The 22,445-nt window shown below is 38.5% G+C and overlaps 1 protein-coding gene across 12 annotated transcripts in view; it reads left to right on the top strand.

The window, feature by feature from the left end:
* VEPH1 (ventricular zone expressed PH domain containing 1) overlaps positions 1-22,445 on the top strand; it is a 315,043-nt gene that overhangs the window by 279,102 nt on the left and 13,496 nt on the right. For 7 of the 12 annotated variants that reach the window (XM_024245018.3, XM_024245020.3, XM_054552896.2 and 4 more), the window contains 2 exons: positions 9,298-9,434; positions 13,602-15,230. In XM_024245018.3, the coding sequence (XP_024100786.2) occupies positions 9,298-9,434; positions 13,602-13,838 (374 nt within the window). In that variant the 3' untranslated portion in view covers positions 13,839-15,230. Of the gene's footprint in view, positions 1-4,730; positions 4,845-8,361; positions 9,135-9,297; positions 9,435-10,297; positions 10,354-10,856; positions 11,145-13,601; positions 15,231-22,445 lie in introns of those variants that run through there. The other 5 variants (XM_063722296.1, XM_054552901.2, XR_008523995.2 and 2 more) reach the window with 5 other exon arrangements.

The raw sequence follows: 22,445 nt of genomic DNA, 5'->3' as shown, positions 1-22,445 counted from the left end.
AATTTCTGAGTCTGGATGAAAGTCAGTGTGCCATGTGAACAGTAGTTATGTGGAGGTTATTGTTTATTGTCATTCCTTCCAGACTGTCACAAGAACAAGCAGAAACAAGCAGAAAGTCTAGGAAGAGAAGGAAGCAACCACAGATAACATAGGAAATTCTCCCAAAGCAGCTCAGTCTATTATTGGGTTGTAGATTGATTTACTGTCTTGTAAATGGCAGTTTACTGTCTTGTAAATGGCAGTTTCAATGAATACATAGATGAGTTACTCAAAAACAGAAGAGGACCAGGTGCAGTGGCTCATGCTTATAATCTCAACACTTTGGGAGGCAGAAATGGAAGGATCACTTGAGGTCAAAAGTTCAAGACCAGCCTGGGCAGCATGGTAAGACCTCATCTCTACAAAAAAAATTAAAAATTATCCAGGTGTGATGGCGTGCACTTGTAGTCCTAGTCACTTGGGGGGCAGGAGAATCGCTTGAGCCCAGGAGTTCAAGGTTCCAGTAAGTTATGATCAAGCCACTGTATTCCAGCCTGAGCAACAAAGGAGACCCTGTCTTTAAAACACACACACATGCAGAGAGAGAGAGAGAGAGTTCACCTTCCATTTGAGACACTTTGAATTGTCTTTCATACCTCCATTTTTATTAAAGGTCCAAGTTCAAAAACTGCAGGAGTCCCTCTCTTACTCTGAATTCTCTCACTATTCCTCACACTTTGATATAGGCCATTAGGACATGGTATTTCTAAAACCACCTGTTCATCACAATAAAAGGATGATTATGATTTACATTGATCCATGATGTCAATCATGATGACAGTAGCTACTATTTATTGATCCTTTATTGTGACCAGGTCTCAGCTAAGCAAGACCACTGTCAACTGTTGTGGCACTTTTATGTGCTTTCATTTATGGTGCATGTAATCCTCACGGGGATGTATGGCTTGACTAGCAAAACCCCCACAGCCATTTGTGTTGTGTTAAGTATAACTCTAGGGAGTAGAAAAGGGAAGCTCAGTGACTTTAAATAGCTTGTCCAGGACCAGTCAGCCAGTAAGTGGCAGATTCTGGACTTCAACTGAGGTCGGCCTCCAAAGACAGTGCTCTTACCACATAAACCATAGGCCTATACTAGAGAAAGTCTTTGGTACAGTCTCATGTGATCTATTATAATAAAGAGTAAACATGGCATTCAGCACACTGGTTAAATAAATTATAATTGGTTAAAGACATTCAGAATTGCAACAAATCTTAAAACAAGGTAGAGAGTGAATTATTGAACTCTTGTGCTCTTGAAATAAAAGAGGTCTATGACTACACAAGCTTTTTTTCATTATGTTACACTACAAAACATTACATTCCACTCTGCATGGTACCCAAGGCTCTTTAGGATTGGCCTCTCTGATTCTCACACCTCATCTCTTGCCTCTTCTCTCCCACCCTCCTCCCTCCCAGAATGAGTTACAGTTCCTAGAATGCATTTTATGCCTCCCTTCCTCAGCTTTGGTCCTTTGCTATGAACTTTTATTCTTTTTTACTTCTTTTTTTGGCTCAATGACTTTCCTCCCTTTGCCTTCATAGCTGCAACTTGTCCCTGAGAATTCAGCCCAGACAGCATCTACTCTAGGAAGCTTTTCTTCTTTGTATGCCCCAGTTTAGAATAAGTGCCTCGCAGTGTGTTCCAGTTGGACCCTGTGCACGGATCTAGCCTGGTACTTATCCCACTCTGTACTCACTTGCTTACTGCATTTCTCTCCATCTCAATAATTGAGACTGTCATATTTGTGTTTATATCCCCTTTACCTGGCATGCGCCTAGTGCATGGTAACCATAAAGGCATTTTGAATAGAAGAATGGGAGAATCAATGAATGGCAAAGGGTATTAATAAAAAGTGGAACTCAGTCTTCCATGACGAGAATAACATGAATGCTAAATTCTCTTATTAACTGAGAAGAAACCACTGGAGGCATCTCATTCATTTCTAGTCAATTCCACCACCAGGAGATAAAAGGATTTTTCTCTATTCTTTGGACTCATGGCTTTCCCCCTCTAACTCCTTTCTACCCTTCCTCCATAATAAGGCAATAACCACCATGTCTGTAGTACAAACTACCTGCAAATTGGCAAGTTGTAGGCGTAAATACTTTGGTCTAGTCAAAACAAAAGCAGATCTGTCAAGAAGAAACGTCATGGCAAGTGTTTTGGGATGCTTGAGGCATTTTGCTTGTTGTCTTTCTAAAGGGCCAAAGAATGACAACATCTGCTTATTATGAGAGTGTTTTGAGAAAGCTAGCAAAAGTTTTAGCAGAAAAACACCCAGGGCCTGGGCACAGGGGCTCATGCCTGTAATCCTAGAACTTTGGGAAGCTGAGGTGGGCAGATTGCTTGAGCTCAGGAGTTTGAGGACCATGGGCGACGTGACCAAACCCCATTTCTACAAAAATAAAAATTTAAATAAACCAGCCAGATGTGGTGACACGTGCCTGTGGTCCCAGCTACTAGGGAGGCCGAGGTGGGAGAATCGCTTGAGCCCAGGAGGTGGAGGCTGCAGTGAGCCCTGATTGTGTCACTGCACTCCAGCTTGGGTGACAGAGTGAGACCCTGAAAAAAAAAAAGAAAAGAAAGGGAGAAAAAGAGAGAGAGAGAGAGAAGAAAAAGAAAGAAAGAGGAAGAAAGGAAGGAAGGAAGAAAGAAAGAGAGGGAAAGAGAGAGAGAGAGGAAGGGAAGGAAGGAAGGAAGGAAGGTAAGAAAGAAGGAAGGAAGGAAAAAGAAAAGAGACAAACACCCGGGAAAGCTGTACTAAAGAGTCCTTGTCCACTACGACAATGCTCCTGCTCATTCTTCTCACCAAACAAGGGCAATTTTGAGAGAGTTTCCATGGAAAATTATTAGGCATCCACCTTACAGTCCTGATTTGGCTGCTTCTGACTTTTTGTTTCCTAATCTTAAAAAATCTGCAAAGGGCACTTATTTTGCTTCAATTAATGATGTTAAAAAGACTGCATCGACATGGTTAAATCCCCAGGAACTTAGCTCTTTAATAATGGACTAAATGGCTGATATTACCACTTACGAAAGTGTCTTGAGCTTGATGGAGTTTATGTTGAGAAATACAGTTTCCACTTTTTATTTTTATCTTCTAATTCCATTTCTTTATGAACTTTTGAAGTTCCCTCGTATATCTGAACTTCGTTGTATTTGATATATAATCTGTGCCTGATCGTTTCTGTTCTCCATCTCTCCTGCGCAGCTCCATGTCCCACAGACTGCCATGTAGTGATTGTTTCAATAGGCTCTTTTAGCTCTGGCTTTCAGGTGCTTTCCACCACTGGGGACACCAGTTAGCAGAGGGAGGGAGGAGAGTGAGGTTGAGTTATTGATTTACTGGCTGCCTCCCTGCTTGGACACCGAAGGTCGACAGTGTCCTGTATTCCAGGCCACAGCTGTTATCAAACGGCGCTCTCCATACAGGTCTCCCACTAAGTCCTAACTGTTCTCTGCCCTTTCCTCTTCAGGCGGAGGGGTGTTAGGCCTGCATGGTTACTGGCCCCAGAGTACTTTGGCGCTTTTCCTACGCCTTGCCCACATCTGAGTAAATAATCTATTAATGCTATTAACTCTCCTCAATTGCTCAGTTTGAGATGCCATCTGTTTCCTGCCAAGACCCTGCCTGACACATCATTTATCCCATCTGGGGCCCATGAGGCTTCATGCTGGGCTAGCTGGACCCTCACAGGCTCTAGGCCCTTTCTTAGTCCTTTCTAAAGGGGCCTCAGAAAAACTTTCCCATAAAGTCCAATATGACCTCTCTGTGACTGTTACCCAATCTCTTTCCTGGATCTTACACCTAGAAACCCTTGAATTGACTTCTCCCTTCACCCCTCAGCCCATGACTGTTCGAGAGCACCTGCTTTACTTGTTTCTGAGTTTGTTGATTCTTCTGGCTTCTTCAGGTTCTTTTGTGTGTTTTCCCCCCACACACCTACCTTGCTACCACTCTATCTGGAAAATTCTATCTGATCCTTTTCCGCACTCTATCTGGAAAATTCTCTCTTCATGAGGGTCCCAGCTCTCATGTCACCTTGTCTCAACCAGAAGTGGAATTTCTGCTCTTCAAATGCTGTAACACGTGGCTTATACGTCTCGGTGGCACTTGCCAAACCCTACACTGAGCAGTAGAATTTGTAAAATGCCATATCTTCCCTAGATGATAAATTAAAGCTCCCTGTGAGGGTGATTTTATAACCCCTCAGATCCAAATATAGTGCCTTACAGCTTGTCTGTGCTCAAAAATACATACGGGGTGGGTGGATGATTGATAAATGAGCAGATGAATATTCTTTATTTTTTATTCTTCCTGCTGTGGGTCTTCTCAGCTCTGGGAGACCTGTTATTATTATACTTACTCATCAACTTCATGTTGAATAAGACCAACCCCTTCAAAATTCATTTTTTTAGCAACAAATATTTTTAACTTGGTGCAGAAAAGGGATACAATTAACATATAAACATTTGTATTAGCATTCTGAAAAACTTTTAAGTTGACAAACACAGAAACAGTTTGGGTTCCAATTGCACTAGAAAATTCAATTTAATAACCCATAGCTTTTATAGCCAGTTGATATTTAAAAAAATAAACAGATCCATGTTAGTAGAGAATGTCCTAGCCAAATTGTGGTGCTTTGTGTTTTGATGTTTTGTTTTGTTTTGTTTTGCTTTTTTTTTTAAGAGATGGCATTTCACTGTCACCCAGGCTGGAGTACAGTGGCATGATCATAGCTCACTGCACACTTTGACCTCTGAGGCTCAAGCGATCCTCCCACCTCTGCACCCCTTCACCCCCGTGAGTACCTGGGACTACAGGTGCATGCCACCGTGCCCAGCTAATTATTTTGTTTTATTTTTCTGTAGAGACAGGGTCTCGCTGTGTTGCTCAGCCTGGTCACAAACTCCTGGTCTCAACTCCTGGCCTCAAATGATCCCTCTGTCTCGGCCTCCCAAAGCACTGGGATGACAGGCATGAGCCACCACACCTGGCCAAATTGTGGTGCTTTAAATGAAATAATGTGTTAATTGGAAAGTGAGAAAATGTTTGAATATCCTCTATGTTCTACATGCAAACAAGTTATTTTAGATGATACATGATCATACCCTCATAGATCATTCCACATGTTATTTTTCAAATAGAATACGATAATCTTAGAAAAAATAGTTTCTTGTTTTAGCTGTGAAGAGGCTGTGATAACATATCTGAATCACTTGCTTAAAAGGACGTACTATGGGCAATAGACCTTTAAAATGACACGTCCCCAGCCATGCATATGTTAGACATAATAGCAAAAACAAACAAACAAAAAAAAACAGTTTTTTAAGATATGGGATATGATAAAAATTTTGTTTTGTTTTTTGAAATTATTTTTAAATTAATCTCACAGCTCCAAATAGCCTGGCTTTTACTGACTTCTCTGAAACTGACTCTAACATCTAAATTTGGGGCCTCACATTCAGCTACTTTAAAGTTCCGCTAACTTTTCCTTTCTAAAACCATTTCCATTGATTTTTTCCCCTAGGGCTGATTTTCACTGGGCTACAGTGAAAAGTCTTTGCTTCCCAGCTTGTCTCTGAAGTCCTTCATCCTTTGTTGTTAGTAAGCCTGTCATTCTGTCTCAACTGTCTCATCATAGTCATTATATCCCATTCACCCATGTCTTTAAGGACTCCAACAATTTTGCCCAGTGTTCCTTGTAAATTTTTGTCACGCATAACTCTTCAAGTGAAACATTTGGATCTGCCTTGAGAAAAAATAAAGTAGCTAATCCTCTATGTCAGATCCAAAAGTATCCATGTACTTAAATATTACCTAAGTCAATCATTATTTCAAATCATCTCAGATATCATAACTATTTCAAATGTTTCTTTGAGTAAATATGAAAGACTGAGACAGGAAAAATGTATCATTATTAAATAGCATTACATTAAATCATCTTGTCATTAAAACCATGGTACCATCCTGAGCAACATGATGAAACCCTGTCTATACAAAAAATACAAAAAAAAATTAGCCAAGTGTAGTGGTGTGCACCTGTGGTCCCAGCTACTCAGGAGGCTGAGGTGGGAGGATCACCTGAGCCTGGGAGGCAGAGGTTGCAGTGAGCCAAAATCTCACCATTGCACTCCAGCCTGGGTGACAGAGTGACACCCTGTCTTAAGAAAACAAAACAAAAAAAACTGTAAAGTCAAGTCTTTCCTAGAAGTGGGGCTAGGGTGAAGGAGAAGCAGTGCCTTGTGCTTTGCTATTTACCTAGTGTCCTCACATAAATTTCTTTCTTTTGATTTTTGACCTCCCAGAATCCCGGGGGGGGCATTATTATTTTCTCTTGCTGATTAGAAAATTGTAATTTAGAGGATTCAAATCTAAATCTTCTAAGTTAATATTAAAAACATCAAACATTACAATTAGATTCCCATTTTCTCTCACTTGAAAATATGAAAAATGGGTGTTTTTAAATTTTTTAAATTAATTTTGGCTTTGGTATTTTGTTTTTGTTGTTTGTTTTTACTTATTTTTCCCCTTTTTTCTCCTCTTGGATCACCTCTTGAAACCTTCTTTCCTCATCCCAGATAGTCTGCTGCACCCTTTGTGACTCAATGGTGTACTGTTAATAAACATTTACTGAGCGTCTAGCCCAGCAGGCACTGTGTTAAGGCTGTTCCTGATCTCAAGGAACGCGTAACCCAGCAGGGGAGACACAGTGCCCTAAGTGCTTTAACTGAAGTCTCTGTAGATGTGGTTGCACAAAGGAAATCACTATGTTTATGGAAAATTTAAATTTGCAAAGAGCATTACTAGCTTTAAGAATGCTCCACATCAGACAATTCCTATCAAAGCAAAGCAGAACTCTGAAATTATTTTCTTGATATTAATTGTAAGTTTATATTTCATGAGTTCCTGCTTTCTTTTGCCTCTGCTATACTCAGTAGTAGCCTCCACTAGAGCTTCTCAGAAGATTGGGGGTCTTATCACTGAGGTCTCAGATCAAATGTCCTCACCTCAAACATCCAAGCTCTTTCCTGACCACTGAAATGCATGCATGCACACCAAGCCCCCAAGTCACTTACTCCCTATTCTATTTTCATCATAGTCCTTATCACTATCTTACAATATATTTGATATGTATTTTCAGTGCTTGTTTGTTTGTTTTTTGAGACGGAGTCTCACTCTGTTGCCCAGCCTGGAGTGCAGTGGCGTAATCTCAGCTCACCGCAACCTCCACCTGCCAGGCCCAAGCAATTCTCCTGCCTGGCCTCCCAAATAGCTGAGATTACACCCAGCTAATTTTTGTATTTTTGGTAGAGATGGGCTTTCGCCAAGTTGGCCAGGCTGGTCTCAATCTCCTGACCTCAGGAGATTCACCCACTTCGGCCTCCCAAAGTGCTGAGATTACAGGCATGAGCTGCTGCGCCTGGCCAGTTCTTAGCCTTAATTTGGAGTTGACAAGGAAACAGCCAATTGAATAGTCATCTGGAAAAAAAAAAATAGCCTTAATAGTACTTTGTTTATGAAAACTCTACATTTCAGCTGGGCATGGTGGCTCACACCTGTAATCCCAGCACTTTGGGAGGCCGGGGCGGATGGATCACCTGAGGCCAGGAGTTTGAGACCAGACTGGCCAACATGGCGAAACCCCGTCTCTACTAAAAATACAAAAATTTAGCCAAGCGTGGTGGCGAATGCCTGTAGTCTCAGCTACTCAGGAGACTGAGGCAGGGGAATTACTTGAGCCCGAGAGGTGGAGGTTGCAGTGAGCCGAGATCGTGCCACTGCACTCCAGCCTGGGTGACAGAGTAGACTGTCAAAAGAAAAAAAAGAAAAAGAAAAGAAAAGAAAACTATAATTTTATTATTTTTATCCTGAAAATGCTCTGTGAAGGTGGACAATCCTGTGAGGCAATTATTGGACCTCTATTAGAAAAAAGAAATGGTAGTGTACAAAGGGCAGGTTGTGTTCATAGGGTCAAACAGGCAGTGTCCAGAATTTTTCCAAACTGATGGAACAAATTTTATTACTTTTAAGGTGCTATGAAAATTGAAGATAAATATATAAAAATAAATATTGTCCTACTACAGATGGAGCTTTCCATTGCCCCCTTCTGCCGAAATCAGATGCTTTCATCTGAATTTGAAGAGTGAATCTTATATTGTTGGTAAAAGGAATAAAATTCTTCAGTTCAGCATCTAAACTCTGACATTGCAATGGGTCTTCTAATTCTATGATCATTTGTAATCATGCACACTCTGCTTCAATGTAAAATTAGTCCATTCAGTCAACAAATATTTATAGACTTCCTACTATTTGCCAGGCACCATGTTAGATGCTTGGTGATTCAACAGTGAACAAAGCAAAGACCCTGCCCCTGTGGAGCTTCCAACTGAATGAGACAGAAAAATATTAATCAGATAAGTACTAATATCTATCTACAAATGATAATCCTTGATATATAAGAAACATGCCGTGTGCCATGAGAACATATGGGGGAAAGCCACCCTCATCTGGATTTGGAGAGGGCTTTCCAAAGGAAGCAACATTTAAGTTGAAATGTGAAGTGATCAGTTATTGACTAGGTGAAGATGGGAATACAGAGAGGGGAAAGAGAGAGTACATGTGTTCCGGAGAGTGAGAATAGCATGTACAAGAGTTGGGTAAGTTTGCCTTTGCTGCTTGGTGTTACGGCTTTAGGAACCATGTCTTTTGGAGTGCTGCATTGACTTTTGCTGCCAAATAGCTAAATATACTTGGGTTTATGATTATTTATAAAGCTATATTTCCAGCAGTTCATGTGTCATAAAGCATGGAAATTTGTTTTTTATTACCTAGTTACTGGCAAAATCAAAATGAAGCTTATGGCATACTAGATAATTTGTGCCAAAATTTCAAAGTGTTCCAAATTAATTTGGTCATTCCAACATTAGAAACGGAACACCATGAAACAAAGAAACCAAGCACGGAAAGCTAAATATCCAGATAAACTTTAAATACTGCTAACAGATGCTCTTTGTGTGAACCAATTCCTTTTGAAAATGTCAATGAGGGCTTTCAACAGTTTTCCATTGTCATATCTGAATTTTTGCATTCTTTTAGGGACAAAGGAGGAAAAGTTAACCAAATTCATCATTTATTAGCCTACTCTCCAGGTGTGCTAACTGGGGTCTGGTACACTGTACAGTTCTGACTTTTGATCACCTACCCAGTAAATATTGGAAAATACATGGCATGATTATTCTGCTACCTTCAACAGTTGTAAATCAAGATGGCCAGCCTCTCATAGAAGGAAAACTTAAAGAGAAGCAAGTCAGATGGAAGTTCATCAAAAGGTGGAAAACACGCTATTTTACACTGGCTGGAAATCAACTTTTGTTTCAAAAAGGAAAATCTGTAAGTTCCTCCATCATCTTTTCCACTTGCATTTTTAAGGTCTTGATCTCCACCAATAGCTAGACATTTTTTCTTGAGTTTAAACTCTGATAATTTTTCCATCTCCATTTCTCCATCTTACAGCATTGTTTTATCACATACGTCTGTGTCTAGTCTGTTTATTCCTACGTTAGTTGATTCACTGTCCCCTTCCAGTTTATTGTGGAAGCTTGTTTTAGTTGACTTTAGTTGTTTCAGTTGAACTTCAGAGGGACTACTAGGTCTTGACTCAGACACCGTGCCCTTTGTTGCCTTGTGGACCATGTACGCGAATTTATGACTTATGATATTGGCTCTGGTTTTTTTATAACTATAGTTTATATTTGGAAGTGGGTGTCCAAAAAAGGAGGACATAGGCAAGGAGGAAAGAATGGAGGCTGATTTACTTTAGGTACTTTTTATAGTCAACAAAGTTTAATTCTGATTGAAATATTACTGTCTTTCATCTATTTAATATTCAGTTAATGAATATAGTAGAATTATGATCAACTTAATAAATATTTAATATAATTTTCCACTTGAATACGATGCTCAGTAATTATTTGTATTGTGAATTTTCAGTGGAAACCTCTGAAGTAGCATTTCATTGCAATCAATAATGCAAAATTATCTTCTCTTCTTTTCAAATTAGTTTTATGTATCATTAAACTCTGCTGATTCAGGATCAAGAGGAATAAAATCTTGACCTACTCCTTGGCTATTTTAGAAAATAATCATAATGACTAGCGTTTTTTCAGTGCCTACTATGCAACACCTTTGATTGCCTCAAACAGTCCTCAAAACAATCCTATTAGGCCACCACTGCTATTATTGCCATTTTACAGATGAGGAAACTGAGTCAAAGAAACTGGTCGGATTGTCCAAGGATAAAGCTAATAAGGTGAGAAAGGGTATAACTGGGGTCAAGATCAGGCAGTGTTACACCAAAGCATGTTCTTAAATGAGTTTACTGCTTCCCATGTATACTTAAAATACAGAGTCAGTGGTAAACTGTACTCACCAGGGATCTCCATAGAAACAGAACCAATAGGATGTATAAAGACATATAAGAGATTTACTATGGGAATTGGCTCATGAAATTATGGAGGGTGAGAAGTTCCATGATATGCTGTATGCAAACTGGAGAACCAGGAAAACTGGTGGTGTAATTCAGTCTGTGTCCTAAGGCCAGAAAATTAAGGGAGTCAATGATATAATTCCCAGTCCAAGGCCAAAGGCCTGAGAACCTGGGTATGGGGATGAGGTTGGGGGAGGGATATAAGTCCCAGAGTCTGAAGTCCCCAAAACCAGGAGCTCTGATGTCTACAGGCAGGAGAGAATGCATGTCTCAGTGCAAGAAGAAAAAGCAAATTTATCTTTCCTCCAACTTTTTATTCTATCCAGATCCCCAATAGATTGCATGATGCCCACCCACAATGGTGAGCATGGATCTTCTTCACTCAGTCCACTAATTCAAATGCCAGCCTCTTCCAGAAACACCTCACAGACACACGCGGAAATAATGCTTTCCCAGCTGTCTAGGCACCCATTAGCCCAGTCAAACTGACACATAAATTAACCGTCACATAAACCAACCTGTCTGAATTAATTAATGAAGAGTGGTAAATTAGTTAAAAATTATAATTCATTGTGGGCCATATGCACTATATCATTGGAGTCCTCATTATAAAACTTATTTGAACATTTTAATCAACAGGAATCAAGTATCGTGTATTCTGACCAGTGCTCTTTTAATTAATAAGACTTCTGTTATCTTTTTGAATGAAAAAGAATATTTTTTGTGATACCTACTGTGTACTCATGTTACTTTCTTCATCTGTGTGTATTATAACATATACAGATGGACTTTTCTGTGGCTAAAAATCTTTTTGAAAGGGCAGTTCAATTTAGACAGCTATTGGAAACTTAAAGAAACTTTTTTTAGCATAGGTTCACACTAAAGCATGTTTAAAGTGTTTAAAATGACTACCTGAATTTTCTGTTTTTATTCAAGAAATCAAGAATAGAAATGAAGACGTAGTAATTTTCCAGATCCCTTAAGACAAAGCAGAGTTGATCTATGAGAATGTTTTTCTGAACTCAAATAATGACCTTTATACTTTCTGATTCATGGCTTTTTAATAAGATTTAAAGAAAAAGCAATTTTATAATTAGGTAACTTGTTTGATATGTTTATCAGGAAATAATGGCCTGACATTCCATAACTCTGACAAAACTTGCGGCTCAAATAGTGGGAAATAATTTAATATAGCATGAAGGCCACAGCAAAATACCTCTAATCTCCAGGGAAACAATAACCTACCAGTGGTCAACAGTCCTGCTGAAGCTTCAGGTCCTTATAAAAGGGCCCCTTGTAAATGAAAGAAATGTGCATTTTAAAATTAGAGCTGAGGTTGAAAGACTCTAATGGAAGACTCTAATCTTTCACTTTTGCATTTTTAAGACCTTGATCTCCACCAACCAGCTAGGCAATAGTGAGTGTCCTTTGACTTTCTGTCTATTCCTGTCTCAGTTGATTCACTGTCCATCTTTAAATTACTATGGTAACTTTTTATTTTCTTATCAATCTCTGTACTATAGACTACTACAAAGAAATGCAATTTTATTACTGTCAGATACTTACTGTAAACCAAATTAGGCTAACAAAGTATTGTCTAGTGTGTATGTCTTCAAACTTCATCCTGTGTACCCTAAAAGAATTTTGAAAAATCTATGTAATACCTTGCAGCATTTTAAGTTGCAGCAACACTTTTATCATAAGTTTAAACATTTGCTCGGACAGTAATTTCTGTTGAATTGTAAATATTGACATTTTAAAACAAAAGGATTACATCTCTCCATTAAATGTAACCATTGGATTAAAATACCATAGCAGTTTAACACCTAACACTATTTTTTAATACATAAATTAACTCTTTTTTAAATAGAAATGTTCACATTGCTTCTGTTTTTTTTTTTTAATCATGTTTCTGTTCTACCTCTATCACAGCATTTTATCCTGAATGGCATTTCATTTTTCACTGAGTAAAACTATATGTATAAATTGAAATTTAATTGTTTAAATTTCTTGTGACCATCCATCTCCAAGTGTTATTTTTTCTGATTCAGCTATCTTTTTAAAAAGTTATATCCTTCATGAAAATCCATAAGTATAATGCCAAGCTTAATAATTATTAAACATTAAAAATTGAAATATTATTGAAAATGCATCTCATAATGAAATAGATGAGGAGTGATTACATTGCCTTGGCTGATGGATACTTCCCTGACATCAATAGTTGGAATTGCTTTTTTGTTTGGTGCTTCTGAGACTTTTTTACACTGAACAAAGCATCATAGAAAGTATGGGATGAGTGATGATGATGCTTTTTCATTGCAAAGTGAAAGGAGGGTGATTGCAACAGGAGAGGTGGGCAAGCAGAATTGGCAAGATTCTCAACCACAGGTACTTTCTTTACTAGACAAAATGTATTCATGTGAAAGACCTGAAATTGCTTCAAAGAAATATCTGGCCCCTTAAAATTATTCATCTTAGCCCAGTGTGATGACCTTGGTATTGTAGAGGTTCTTAAATTTTTGCTTTAATAAAAGGCAAATGTAACATCATTAAATATTTCTTCTCTTACTGTTTGTAGACAAAGCATGCTTCCAAAGCTGCAGAGAGTTTCAAAAACAGTTTGGTCTATGCAAACACTGGAAACCTCTCTATTCAATTAAGGTTTGGCAAAATCTTTCTCAGAGGTAGCACAAAGGAAAATTCAATTTCATACCTCCCAAACTACCAGAAGTTATAAGTTAATAGCACTCCAAATTGTACCGTTGCCCCTTGCTCTATTAATATAACATTAATAGAAAATGAAAGAACTCTGAATTTTTCCCAAATCCCACTTTATAATAATATTCTTTAAATTAGTTAACTTGTGTCAACTTATGATACTCTAACAAAGGCCTGACTGCTCAGTCCTTCAGCTATTCTAATGATTCTGAGGCCTTAGCACCCAAAATAACAAAGGTCTTGAGCCATAAAAAGTGAAAGGATTCTGGCCCTCTTAGAAAGTTCTCCAGTAGCCAGAGATCCCTGCCTACAGTAACAGCCAGCCCATGTTCTTTTCTTCCCATGCCTTTCAGAAAGATGACCCTGACGACTGCCCAATAGAACTCAGCAAAGTACAGAGTGTGAAGGCTGTGGCCAAGAAACGCAGGGACCGCTCTCTCCCCCGGGCTTTCGAAATCTTCACAGACAATAAAACCTATGTCTTTAAGGCCAAGGATGAGAAGAATGCAGAAGAATGGCTCCAGTGCATCAACGTGGCAGTTGCCCAAGCCAAAGAAAGGGAAAGTAGAGAAGTAACCACATATCTGTAGGGAATTTACAAGTCAGCCACGACAATTATACACCACAGGCATTGTATTATCATTGCCAATGTCAAGAAAAAGAGCTAAATCTACCAAGCCATGTTGTTTTTTACTGAATACCAATGGAATTGTTGTCCTTTAAGAAGAAGGGCTTAAAATGGCAGGATTCTTAGTAAATGTCATACTCTAACAGCTTTAGTATTGACTTCAGAATATATCTGATGCCTACAAAAATAAAATAAAATAAAAGGAGCTAGAGAGTATGCCCTCAGATAGTGTGGGGCCAGGAAGGGAAAAGTCACTGATAAAAGAACTTCAGTAGATATGTCATTTAAAACTGTGAGAAAACAACATGAAAAGATGCCTGAACTCTCCGTCCTGAGGAAAGATTAGCACTTCTGATGAAAATCATAGTCTGTCAAAGGTATTAAAAGAAAAATTTAAAACAAAAACCATTAGAAACGTTGAACTAATGTACAGAGAAAAACCATGTAACTTTACTTATAGACATACAATTACATGATCCTCTCTTACTACGAATGAGGCTAACACATGGTAAAATGGTTCTCAAATCAAGCCAGTTATGTCATTAAATACTTGTCTTTCAGAATTACTTATTTAATTATTCCATTTAAGTTCATATAATATAATCTACAGTTTAGATACTTGGACATATATCCTGCCCAAGGCACTAAGTGTAATATAGAAAAAGGATAGAAAGCCATTTTCTCTATCTTCAAAATAATGTGCCATCTCCATTAAAATTAAGACTTTAAAGTTCTATAATATTTTCTTTGTATTCAACCTTTTAATACCTCCAAATTACAAACATCTATTTTTTTCACTACATAGATATATAATTACTCTATGACAGACAGAATTCTAGAGTGATTCTCAGTAATCCATGCCTTGGTATAATCCTCTCCCCCATTGAGTGTGGGTGGGACATGTAACCCGCTTCTAACCAACAGAATATGGCAAAAGTGATGGGATCATCTCTCCCATAATTATGTTACATTATATAGCAAAAGTGAAGAGAAGTTGCAGATATACATAAGGTTTCTAATCAGCTGACTTTGAATTAATCAAAGAGATCCCCTGGGTGGGCCTGACTTAATCAGACTAGTCCTTTAAAAGAGAGTGAACAAGTCAGAGACTCTCTCTCCTATTAGCCTTAAATAAGCAAGCTGCCATGAGCTCTACGGCTGCAAGGAAGTAAGTTTTGTCAACAACCATGTGATCTTGGAAGAAGCATCTGAACCTCAGATAAAAGCCCAACCCCAGCCAACACCTTGCTTGCAGCTTTGTTAAACTCTGAGCAGAGGACCCAGCTAAATCACGCTTGGACTCCTGACCCACAGAAACTTTCAGATAATAAATGTGTGCTGTTTTAAATCTAAATTGTGGTGATTTGTTATACAGTGCTAACTAATACAAAAGCTAAGTTGGGCTACATACAAGGGATAACTTTTTCCTTGAAATTTATTGACTATGTAGTCTAGTATAGAAACCTGGAGAAAGATCATGAATGGTCAACACCTTGACCCTCCTGCTAACTTACTAGGATAGGAAATATAAAAGGGGCCATGTTTGCGAAAGGAAACAATTCCACTTTAACAAGTAAAGTTTGAGGATATTGTGAGTCACAGAATTTATTACACATTGGAAATAGAGTTCTGGAGGTTAAAATTCAGGATCACTGGATATATAGGTAGTCGCCAGAGATGCAAAATTCGATGAAATTACCCAGAGAGAATAAGAAGACAAAAGAATTAATAAGGGTTCCTTGAGACACCAGCATTTAAGTAAAGGCAGCTGGTGTAGCTGATTAGTGTTGAGAGATGACGTAGATCAGGAGAAACGATGTCACAAAAGCCAAATTAATAAGGATTTTTCAGGAAAAACAGGGCAACAATTTGAAATCCTGAAGAGTAATCACTTAAGATAAAGCCTAACTTTCACAATCAGGAAGCAATTGGTGTCATTGGGAAGAACAATTCCATTTGAGTGAGGGAGTAAACATCAAATTTTAGTAGGCTGAAGTGTCAATGGGAGGTTAGGAGTTTAAAGCAATAATTGGACTATTTTTCAACAAAATGGGGCTACGATGAAGGGGCTAAGATGGAGCAAGTGTTTTCTTGCTCTTTTTAAGATGAGTAAGAATTAAGGAAAAGATGAAGGAATTAAAAATACAGAAAGAAAGAGGAAAAAAATGACTTTGCTTGAGTAGTTTCCAGAAGTGATAGGAAGGGATTAAAACTCCTTTATTCTGCAGCAATTAACTGAGCACCTGCTAAGCAACAGTTGCCATGCTTGGCCTGGAGATACAAAGATAAAAGACACAGTTTTTCTCTTCAAGGGGTTTAGAGTTTAGTGGAAGAGACGTATACGTACAGCAGAAATATAAGTACTACGCGGCAAGTGCCTTGATGAAGGTATGCACAGGGTCCTGTGGAAACACAAGAGAAGACACCATTGTAAGTGACTTTAAACTCAGAGTGGACTCCCTCACTGCTTCCCAGAGGTGATAGAAAATGAGCTAGTCTTAAAGAACTAGTAGGATTGCTGTGGGCAAACAAGGAGCAAACGGTCAGTAGAGTGAACCATGCTGCAAATGCAAAAGAGGGAGAAGGAACATGGTCCATTTGCAAAATGTAAGTTTTTCCCTAGGGTTGAAACATAAGGGGTGTATGGAAAATGGTTCAGAGTGATGCTGAAAAGGCCTGCAGGACCACAGGATTTAGGACTTGGTTCCATGCCGAGGGTCTAAACTTTTTCCTTAACATGATGAGGCATTAATTTGTGTGGCAGCAATAAAGATAAAAAAGAAAAAAAATTAAAAATAAGACGATGAAGCACCATTAGAAGGTTTTAAGCAGATTTGCATTTAGAAAGAGAATCTTAATAGTGGTATAGAGAATGGATTATAAGAATATCAAAAACTGTAGCAGGGAGACCATTTGGGAGGTTCTTCTAAGGTAGTGAGGACCTGGACTGATGTAGTAACAAAGGAAATAGAGATAAATGAACAGGTAGGAAAAATACTGATTTAGTAAAATGGACAGAACACTGGTGGATTGGGTGGAGTTGGAGTATGGGAATGGAAAGGAAAGAGTTTCTGCTGATCCCTAGGTGCTTGCTTGGGAAACTTGGTAGATGATGATGATGGTGATATTCACTGAAATAGAAAATTCAGAAGCAGCAGTTTGAGAGATAAGCAGATGGTAAATTTAATTTTGATGTATACATTCAGGGCACAGATAGGGGACTAACCTTGGATTAGACAGAAAACTCCTATGAAGTTGGGCAGGAAAAGGATGAGAATGAGTATAGTTGTAAATGATTCTCTAAATATTCTTTTAAAACCTACTGCCCCATTCTTAAGAGTCAGTGAATAACTCTAGCTGTTTTAGTCAATTAGGAACAATTGGTAACAGACAAACACTGACAAAGTATTAGGTGACCTTGCATTAGCTATTAACAATTTGAATACCAACAGTGTGTTTAAACCTTTCACAGCAGAGAGCTCATGGTAAAACAGTGGCTATGCTGAATGTTTGGCCTAAGAAAGAAGAGAACGGCCCCCTCAGCTCAATTTGTGGGGAAAGAATTATTTTTACTACTTGCTACAAAGTCCTTGTGATTTAATTAACTGGATACCTCTAATCTAGAACATAACTCTTAGTGCCTTTGAGCCAGATCTTAAAAAAAGTAAATGTGTGAAGTGTAAATAATGAACTTTCTGGTTTCATTCGATGATGTGTAATAATTCCAAATGCAAGTAAATTCTCCTGGGTTCAGAACCACACTAGGAATCTCAGAATCATCAGCTTCCCGCGAATATTTCTGGCACTTCCACTCTGGTTGCTGGTGAGTTTACCACAGACTGGCCTTTCCCAAGAGGGCTGCCATTTCTGATCCCGATCTAAGAAGAAACCACTTTCCTAAACATGCTTAAACCTTTAAAAATGTTGGTATGAATAAAATTATAATCATGGACAGAAATTGAAGTGGCTTTCATTTTAATTTAATTTTTATTCTTTTTCCCTCCCAGATAGCATTGGAAATATAAATGTTTATGTATGAGAAGCTCATCTAGCTATTTCTTGAGAACCTGGAGTTTGGTAAAAACAAATGTTCAATACTTTTCTAATACTGAGCTTTCTAGAAAATCCTTAGCTGGTGATGTCAAGGGGCATTTACTGGGTCATCTCCAACTCACCTACTTTCCATAGGCACCCACAGACCTGTTTGTGGTGATGACTTATTCTCAGACATAAATAAGGATTACATGTTTAAGGAAGCATTACCCACTTTAGGAAACAATTGTGAGATAAGGTGAGAGAATATGTGAGCTGAATTCAAAGTGCATTGCAGACAAATAAATACCATGGTTTAAATGCCCTAAGAAGGATTTCCAGTTCCCAAAACCTAAATTTTTAGAAGAGAAACCAAGGAAAAAACCAAACTGTCATCTTGTTTCAGAATAGCACCAGAGTATAGATCCCTTGGAACAAATCCTTCCCAAAGATGCTCCTGAAAGACAAAGGGGTTGGAAAATCCAGAAGACGTCTACCAAGGTTGGGAAAGGGGCACAGGGTCTGGGCACGTGAAGAGTCAATCCCTCACTCTATCGAAACTAGATTACCAACTGAGCCAGTTATTCATCCTTCATCCCTGGTTTGGGGATAATACTATCCACAGAGTGGAATTGATGTGAGGCACACATGTCGTGTAAAAGCACAAAACCTATAACCTTAACCAGCAGAGAACTTTTAACATAATAGGTGCTTGAAAAAGACGCTCCAGTTTTTATGTACCATTAAGTAACTATGATGCCATGTCTTAATGATAATTACATGTTGATGTCTTCCTTTTTAGGCAAAACATTCCGTGGTTGCTTTGCAAGACCATATGGAACTGTGGTCACTTCAATGTTGGCTCTTTGGTTCACTAATATCACATTTCATCCCACTCCTCTGCTTCTGTGCTTTTCTGTGTACATGATGACTTTTTGTTTCAAAGTCAAACCAAATTGTAACCTGTTTAAGACATAGTAAACAGCAATCAGCCCATGTGCTGTCAACTATCCACATATCTGAATGGATGTGACAACGCAAAGAGCTAAGATAACATTTGCACATCAATAGGCAACAACAGAAACCCCATCACAGCTATTCCCACTGCATAGTGATTGTAAAACATGTACTAATTTCAGAGATATTTAAATGTGGGGGAAGAAAATGTAAAGCAGTTAGCAGACGGAAGTATTAAGAGTTCCACACAGGTTTGTTTCACAGTAATCAAAACTGTATGTTAACATTTTTGAGAACAGTAGAGCATATTGCAAATGTAACAAATTCTAAAACATAATGGTTAAAATGCCCCCAGTGCACCCATCCTCAAAGGTATGAGGTCAGCTCTGCCTGTAGTTGCTTACCCTCTCTTTTGACAGGACTAAGGATGGCTGATGTCCACATACAAGCCATGTTTCTGGTATCTCTATATCCCCCTGCCTGTGCTCTCCTTTGTCCAAGTTTCCTTTCCTGAAAGGGAAGCTGGGTAAAGAATGGGCCAAGATAGCAGAGATGGAGGCAGGGGTACACACGGTGTGTCTTTTTATTTTTTCACTTTCATTTTAAGTTCAGGGGTACAAGTACAGGTTCATTACATAGGTAAACTTGTGTCATCGGGGATTTGTAGTCTAGATTATTTCATCATCCAGGTATTAAGCCTAGTACCCACTGGTTATTTTTCCTGATCCTCTCCCTCCTTCCACCCTCAACTCCCCGAAAGGCCCCAGTGTGTGTTGTTCCCCTTTATGTGTCCATGTGTTCTTATCATTTAGCTCCCACTTATAAAAGAGAACATGCAGTATTTGGTTTTCTGTTCCTGCAAAGCACATGATCTTGTTCCTTTTTGTGGCTGCATGGTATTCCATGAACCACATTTTCTTTATCCAGTCTATCATTGCCCAAATGATGGGCATTTAGATTGATTCTATGACTTTGCTATTGTGAATAGTGCTGCAATGAACATACATGTGCATGCATCTTTGTAACAGAATGATTTATATTCCTTTGGGTATACACCCAGTAATGGGATTGCTGGGTCAAATGGTATTTCTGCCTCTAAGTCTTTGAGGAATCATTGCGCTGTCTTCCACAATGGTTGAACTAATTTACATTCCCATCAACAGTGTAAAAGTGTGCCTTTTTCTCCACAACCTCACCAGCATCTGTTGTTTTTTGACTTTTTAATAATAGCCACTCTGACTGGCGTGGGATGGTAGCTCATTGTGGTTTTGAATTGCATTTCTCTAATGATCAATGATATTGAGCTTTTTTTCATGAGTGTTGGCCACATGTATGTCTTCTTTTGAGAAGTGTCTGTTTATGTCCTTTACCCACTTTTTTATGAGGTTGTTTGTTTTTTGCTTGTAAATTTGTTTAAGTTCCTTATAGATGCTGGATATTAGACCTTTGTTGGGTGCATAGTTTGCAAAAGTTTTCTCCCATTCAGTAGGTTGTCTGTTTACTCTGTTGTTAGTTTCTTTTCCTGTGCAGAAGCTCTTTAGTGTAATTAGATCCCATTTGTCAATTTTTGATTTTGTTGCAATTGCTTTTGGCATCTTCATCATGAAATCTTTGCTTGTGCCTATGTCCTAAGTGATAGTGCCTAGAAAACCCCATAGTCTCATCCCAATAGATTCTTAAGCTGACAAACAGCTTCAGCAAAGTATCAGGATACAAAATCAATGTGCAAAAATTACTAGCATTCAACAGTCAAGCCAAGAGCCAAATCAGGAACAAACTCCCATTCACAATTGCCACAAAAAGAATAAAATACCTAGGAATACAGCTAGCTAGGGAGGTAAAAGATCTCTACAAGGAGAAGTACAAACCACTGTTCAAAGAAATCAGAAATGACACAAACAAATTGAAAAACATTCCATGCTTATGGATAGGAAGAATCAATATCATGAAAATGGCCATACTGCCCAAAGCAATTTATAGATTCAATGCTATTCCTATTAAACTGCCACTGACATTCTCGCAACTAAAGAAAACTATTTTAAAATTCATATGTAACCAAAAAAGATTTTAAATAGCCAAGGCAATCCTAAGCAAAAAGAACAAAGCTGGCAGCATCACGCTACCTGACTTCAAACTATACTACAGGGATACAGTAACCAAAACAGCATGATAGTTGTACAAAAACAGACACATAGACCAACAGAGCCAAATAGAGAACCCAGAAATAAGACCACACACCTACAACTATCTGATGTTCAACTAACCTGACAAAAACAAGCAATGGACAAAGGATTCCCTATTCAATAAATGGTGCTGGGATAACTGGCTGGCCACATGCAGAAAATTGAAACTGGACCCCTTCCTTACCCCATATACAACAATTAACCAAAGATGGATTAAAGATTTAAATATAAAGCCCAAAACCATAAAAATATGATATGTCTTTTACCCACTATCACAGATTGGGGACCCTAGAGGTGAACTTAGAATGGTGTCTGAGGAGGAATTCCAGATCAAGTAGGAGGAGCATTTTCAGATGAGACCTTCAAAGTCAACCATACCAAAGACAGGAGTAGAAAGGCGAGGCCTAGAGTCAAGTTGGAAGTTGGAGAAGCAGGGAAGAGCAGAGAAAGGCACAGAGCAGAGTGAGTGGAATGGGCAGGGGGTTGCGTGAACTTCAGAAGAGCAAGACAACCCTTATGGCTTGATTTTTACAGGTACTTGCCTAGGTGAAGTGGCAGCGGGGGGGCTGGGGGTTCTGTTAAATGTGCTTTGATGAAACAGGTCCGCCTCCTCATAAATGTCCTTCTATTCCCTGGTTATGCAAGGCCCTATAGCCATGTGCTAAGCACAACAGGCAACCAGCTCTGATGATAACCTTGGCTCCCGGGTCCCGCCATGAGAGCCCCAGCTTTGGCAGAGGACATGCCATAAGAACATTCTTCTCATGTCCCTTGCCCCTGCACCCGAGTACTATTGAATTTGTCTGCTTCAAAGAAAAATTTTCTGAGAGCAGAGGGGCTGGAAATCTTTGAACTTTCTATAAAATGATAATCAGATGCATTGTGTTTACATAGCTTATTTATGACTTTGTGGACAAATCTTTGAAAATCTTACATCAAATTTAAAAATGCATTTTCTCTGTCTTTCAAGCAATAAAAAGATTAGAATTCATTTTGGTACTGAGAATCTAGAAGAGTTATAAAATTTTCAAATAATGTAAAAATGTAAAGTATTCAAACACATGGTAGACTCATGCATGCCTAGGAATAACAGCGCTCCATGAGACCACACTGGAAATTAAGGGGGAGTGGGTGCTAATAGTAGTAAATTCTAATTTTTCCTTTTTTGAATTATTCTAGAATTATTCTTTGCCTTGTTTTATTTTTTAACTACCATTTCACTAACATTAGTAGAATATCCATAACACACACACATATATACACACATTTACTATTACACAGGTATTATGACAACAGAACTATTGTTTTCACATGTGCTTTGCAGAAATCAATCCTATTACTTCATTATCTTATATTTTATTTATATCTGTCCTCTCTCTCTCTCTCTCTGTCTCTCT

This window comes from Pongo abelii, chromosome 2 (assembly GCF_028885655.2).
Source record: "Pongo abelii isolate AG06213 chromosome 2, NHGRI_mPonAbe1-v2.0_pri, whole genome shotgun sequence".
In the NCBI taxonomy this organism is placed as follows: domain Eukaryota; kingdom Metazoa; phylum Chordata; class Mammalia; order Primates; family Hominidae; genus Pongo; species Pongo abelii.
This window is presented reverse-complemented; position numbering and strand designations above follow the sequence as displayed.